At 38.7% G+C, this 5,732-nt stretch overlaps 1 protein-coding gene across 2 annotated transcripts in view; it reads right to left on the bottom strand.

The window, feature by feature from the left end:
* The window catches only part of vsig8a (V-set and immunoglobulin domain containing 8a), a 22,960-nt gene that overhangs the window by 5,110 nt on the left and 12,118 nt on the right, over positions 1 to 5,732 (bottom strand). Inside the window, exon 6 of one of the 2 annotated variants that reach the window (XM_008424678.2) lies at positions 3,919 to 4,060. The exons of the other annotated variant lie outside the window; for it this stretch is intronic. Within the exon in view, the coding sequence (XP_008422900.1) occupies positions 3,919 to 4,060 (142 nt within the window). The remainder of the gene's footprint in view (positions 1 to 3,918; positions 4,061 to 5,732) is intronic. 2 annotated transcript variants of the gene reach the window in all.

Below are 5,732 nucleotides of genomic sequence, written 5' to 3'. Positions count from 1 at the left end.
TCTCTTTTTTTTCCATAGAGTGCAGCCGATTTTAGGAGTTTTATTTGCAAAAGGAGAAACCCTTCCAGAGATGTCAGATGTAGGGTCAGTTATAGATCGTCGCCCCTGAGCAGCCGTGCATTTCATTGTCGTACTATTTTTCTATTTTTGTGGCGTTTCGGAGCAGCGGGGAACCCCTCRGGAAAGGAAACGCCGATATTTTAAATGCATTCCTCGTTTGAAAACTTTCTGTAATTAAATTAATTATCTTATTCAATGCCTTGCTGTAGCTAAGAGTGGAAATCCGTAAAGACAGACTGAAAACGGCGGCAGTCTTCACTCAAGCAATGTTAATTACAAATTGATTTGAACTTAAATAACTCATTTCACCTCAGTACATCTCTTATTTACATCGTGACGTTTATTTGTGATCTACTGTGTAAACAAACCCAATTTTGAGGACAAGCAGGCAAAAAACTCAAGAGTAATAAGTTCAAAATGGCAGCAAATTGCATTTTATTGAAGGTTAAATTGGATATTTGTGTTAATTACACAAAGGTCTTTCCAGAATAAAATCCATTGTTGGACGTATTACCAATCAAAGTCTTAAATTACACCCCTTACAGCAGAGCTTATTGAGCTGCTCTAGCAYTACTGCTGCTTTCAAATCTAAGGKTTTTCTGCTAAAACAAAATATAAACCTCATTTTATTYGTTGCTGGAGTTACCTGAAGTATGACGGATATACAGAGCTAGTTTCATCAGAACAGGTAGAAATGGCTAACCCTGAGATCATTATAAAGATGYGGAAAAAAGTATCATRAAAGCCTTTAATTTCAATASATTTATAATAWATTTATAAATTAGGRAAAAAAACTAAGCATTAATAAATTGTTTCCCTCCTCCAGTGATTATGGGATACAGATGGCCAGTCCACTTTAGGGCAAAACAGGACAACCAACCATGCATATACTCACACCTAAAGGCAAACTGAAGTAACATCTTGTTTTTGGACTGTGGGAGGAATCCAGATTACCCGGAAAGAATCCAGAAGCAGAAAGGATTTGAATCCAGGTTCTCCTTGCTGCAAGGCAACAACACTGCTACCAACCAAGATCACCTTCCACCTCTGGCAATTAACATGAAACAAATAGGATGGAAGCATTTTTCATTTTCACCTTATTATTTGAAGTTAAAAGTTCATTGGTGCTACTAACTGTGAAATAAGTATAAGAACAAGTGTTAAAGAGGCAGCATTATGTATTTTCCAGGCACATAACACAATCAATATAATACCTTGATATTGGGCCTCTGTCTCTTTAAGAAGCCCTTGTTCTTTCCGACGCCTTCAGCATGACATCACAACAACGTTCCTCTAGAATTTAACGGTTTAACTAGTTTTTCACTTAAAAACTAGTAGTTTGAATGACAAACTCAGCAATTGTTTGCTAATAGCTGCTGCCGCTAGTCTGGAGGAGCCGTGTGGGARAGTTGCAGAGAAGAGTTGGTCTGAGGTGGAAGTTCAGCTTGGAAACAGCATTTTTGAGGAGGAGTTTCATGGAAAAACCTAGAACTCCATGTTTGTTATTGATAAAAGTATAACAGCATCATGTAAAGCTCAAGAAAGTGGATTGTATGTACAGCCACTTTAAATTAATAAGAAATGACTTTTAATTTATATTTTACAACTAAAATTCCAGGAAGTGTAATCTAGTAACYGTAAACTTGTGTTTTYCCCTTGTGGTGACAGAAATTGGAAAACAAAGGAGAGCAAAGCTTTTCAAGGAAGATGGATCTGTGTCGAACTGAATGCTCACCACATGCCGCCCAGATCTACAGCAAGAAAAACTGAGACAAACAAATCTGGAAGATTTATTTTAAAGCTGCTGTTCGCATCTTTTCCAGGAACGTCAACAATATTTKAGGACGCAATATGTCGGGTTTTATTGAGGGATTACCCAAAGAAATTATGTTTACCGAACACTGAATCAACGCTCACTCAGACTATKGTGTAAATAAACCCGACGATGAGAATTTAATGGAAGCAAACTTGCATGTTTATGGCATCTCAAGGTTTCCACCAGCACAAAATGTTTACTTTAGTATATCAATAACACGTTTTGAGATAAAGCACGTTTTGAGAGGGGGAARAAATCTGATAACTTCTGTTGGCAGGGCTGAACATCGCTTTAAGCTCTTTATAATGAACACAACAGTCAACATTGGCTGGATGCTGCTGTTTAAAACACTCTGAGTTTTTCTACCTTCGAGCTGCTGGAACAAAACTCTCCACAGAGGAACTCGCTTTACATTTCAGYCGTTGGTCCACAAGGAAAAGAAGCCAAGTCAACGTCATTWAACACGACCAATTCTGCCAATTAGAGTTTTCAGATATGTTACGCCAGCATCTTGTTAGTGACAATAAAAGCATGTGGTAAATGTCTAGCTGAGATTAGAAATCAAACRAAAAGCCCAAACAATATTTCCGTTTAGCAGAGAGTTGCAGCCTATTAAGGATTGGCTTTGAAACAGAAAAACTTCAGACGCCAGGACAGAAATGGACATTTAGGGCTGCAAAGAACTTCAACCACAGCGCTAAAAGTTTATCCACAAATGCACAGTGTGTCTCAAACCCAGTCGTAATGCAGRAAGAAATAGAGTCTAATAAAGAGTTTAGAATCAGAGAGAGAACATTTCAAACATTCRATCACACATTTTCAGTGGCTGAAACACAGACAGCTGTGGAGGCGTACCCAGAGGAAGAGGGGCAGTCGGGGCGTTTGTACAAATCTGCKGCTAAGCTCCCAATTAGTAATCAGCACCTGGGAACGTCCTCTTATTGCTCTCTGGGGGAATTTGGATGTCTCTTTCAAATCTTGTTCCAMAGTTTAAAAGAACAGTACGGTGCGAGCGTCAGGGGGGAATGTGACCAAAGCCAAAGCGTCGGACCGTTTTCCCACTCAGGCAGAAATTTTGCATTTAAGCAACACAATTAACTGAGACGCTGAAATGGAGTTAGATTATCTGCAGACCAGTGAAACTTTATATGAAATGCTGCAAAAATAGCTTTGCAAGTCAACAAGTAGCTTACTTGGAAGTGTTGACAAAAGGTTTCCCACCTTTTGTTATGTTGCAGYAAAAATCTTTAATGTGATTTAATGCGATAGAYTARCATAATGCAGTGCAGATTTATAGGATGATATTTGTTGTCTCAAGTTTTCTGCAGCCTCTAAAGTCTCCAATGTCAAGTCTGTGTCCAGTCAGTAAGTGTCTGATGATGTTTCTCTGTGTGTTTATCAGAAATCTCTGGGTAYATTTGGTATATATACACCAGCAGATTATAYAGCTCACTATTTGTGACTTTCCTCCTGGTTTAGTTTGATTGGTTTGCTTGGTTTTAGTGAGATCTGAATAATAAATRATCAGATATGTATCTAATTTATTATTATACTGGCTTCCCACCAATTTATGGTCTGATACTTGATTACATCACCCTGCATTTGTTTTTGCATTTTATGCTACAACCTGGTACCATGCATCTCTCTTTTTAAAAGGTTGATGAATTGTACATTACCAAATGTTGTACAATACATTTTATAGTTTAAAGAGGTAATCTATTCTTGTTTTCCTCAGGGAAACCACTTCTCTTTCTCAGTGTGTGTGTCTGCGATTTACTCATTCCTCCTGCATGACTAATTGCCTGATGTTTGGTTCTAATTTCTTTCAGAGCTGCTTTATTTCTGAGTGTTTCAGATTTTTCTGATGTTTTTAATCAAATTTTTTTTTTGTTCTGATCTGAAAGTTTACGGAATCTCGACTTCACAAAGCTTCTGCAGTTTCAAAAGAGGAGGAGGAGGAGGAGTGAGGGTACGTCGAGTTCTCGCAGAAGTTTAAGTTGTCGACTCTCTTAACTCGGCTTCTAACTCCTACGAGGATTTACCTGATCTCGTTAGAGAACTCCTCATCATGGTGGCGTCTGTCCTCCAGCTTCCAGTACAGGACCCCAGCAAACACCAGTAAGATGAAGACGAGGAGAAGCGAGCCCACRACGTTCCCCCCGATCACTGCAGATCTGTTTGGATCTGCAAAACACATCGACTGCTTTTACTCTGCATCTGTTGCTGATGTTGGATGCTGTGAAATTAATTTCTAGGCAATAGAAACTCACTTCCCCTAATCTTTTTCTCTCTCTCGTCTAATCAAAGCAGCATTTCGATGGCCCTGAAATGGATGTCAGGTATTCAAAGAGGCTGTTTGAGGTGATTTGTGGTGCGACGTSTCGCAGCTCAGAGACGTTTGGAATGAAACACGTTCTCAGGAATCTTACACCTTTGTCTCCACCTCGGTCATTCTTGCTTGCTAAGAAATCTCGGGTTCATAGCTAAATTGGGTCTGCTGATGTTTGTTGCTTCTCTTCACAGCTGCACAGCTGGAGGTCTGCTGCAGCAGTGGGAAGTGAATGTAACACAGGAACTACACAGTTCTGGTGAGATGCACAAAGTACATATTCATCTTTSTAGCTTTTAATGATTTATCTAAACATTTCTCTGAATTTAAGGGTGTAGTTTACATATTTAGAAGGCTGGACTTCATCTAAAAAATGAAGTAGCCCAGTGACRGTAGCTCAATTTCAACTGGGCTCAATTTCAGTTTTTTTTACAAAATGAGGGAAAAACTTGTTTTTTTCACCATTTGATTWAAATTTCTCTCTTTCTAATAAGAGTAATRAAGTAACAAATTAATAATCTGAATATCACATTACAGAGCAATTCAATAAATTAGTATATTTTTGAAAAGTCACCATCTTTCAGGATCTTTATCTCTAWGTGAAACAGTGAATCTATTTTAATCTGGAATATACAGACATGTATGGACTTGTTGAAAACAACAGTTTATTKATTTCAGAGCTGAAAGTTGTTATATTTGACCTATTGAGAGGAAACGCAGCCCAACAAACCTCTGAGCTCATGCACTCTTGTCCACACATCATTTCAGAACCGCTTATTGAAAACAAAACACTGATTCACAAACTGTGAAACTGAAAAGAAAAGCGTCTCTTCAAACAAGCTGTTCATGTTTAGCAATTATTTAAAGAAAAAAATAAATACTTTTAGACTCTAGTGGCCTTTATTGAGCAGTGAGTAGACAGGAAATGGTGCAGAGAGAAAAGGGAAGACATGCAGCGCCGCTCCACAAACTGAACCACTCAGAGCTGCATGATCACTGATTATATGTTAATCGTTTTCGCCCTTCAGATCTTCACAACAAAATATGACTAATAACTCAGACAGTTTAAAAAATTGACTACCCAAGAGAAAACCTAGAAGTGAACCAATTGAAACAATATTTATCTGCTCACTTTGGATTTTATTTACTGTTTTCCGTTTTGCAAACTCTGCTCTGTAACGCCATCCTGAAAGTAAAGCTCTAAACTGTTAGTGTCCAGCATGTGTGGGGTTTGCAAATATGTTATCTGCCCTTTTTCTGACCCTAAACCTTYTCMACAGACTTAAATGTTCATTACAGTCTGGTCTTTCTCTGTTTTTGGATGAGCGAACTGGTTCAGAGGGACAGGAAGTGATTCACAGTAGCCACAGTGTTCGTATGGACGAGTGAGGCCCTGGAAGTTCGCCATCATCTCCACAGTCCTGACTAGTTTAGCACCAGGTGGTTCTGACCATACTGTTAGCATTTGGATTAGCCCAAAACAGTGCTGTCATCTGTGATATTCAGGAGTTTCTCAGACGGTCCACT

The sequence above is a fragment of the Poecilia reticulata genome, linkage group LG12 (assembly GCF_000633615.1).
Source record: "Poecilia reticulata strain Guanapo linkage group LG12, Guppy_female_1.0+MT, whole genome shotgun sequence".
In the NCBI taxonomy this organism is placed as follows: Eukaryota; Metazoa; Chordata; class Actinopteri; order Cyprinodontiformes; family Poeciliidae; genus Poecilia; species Poecilia reticulata.
The sequence above is the reverse complement of the archived record's forward strand: the minus strand, read 5'-3'. Positions and strand labels throughout refer to the sequence as shown.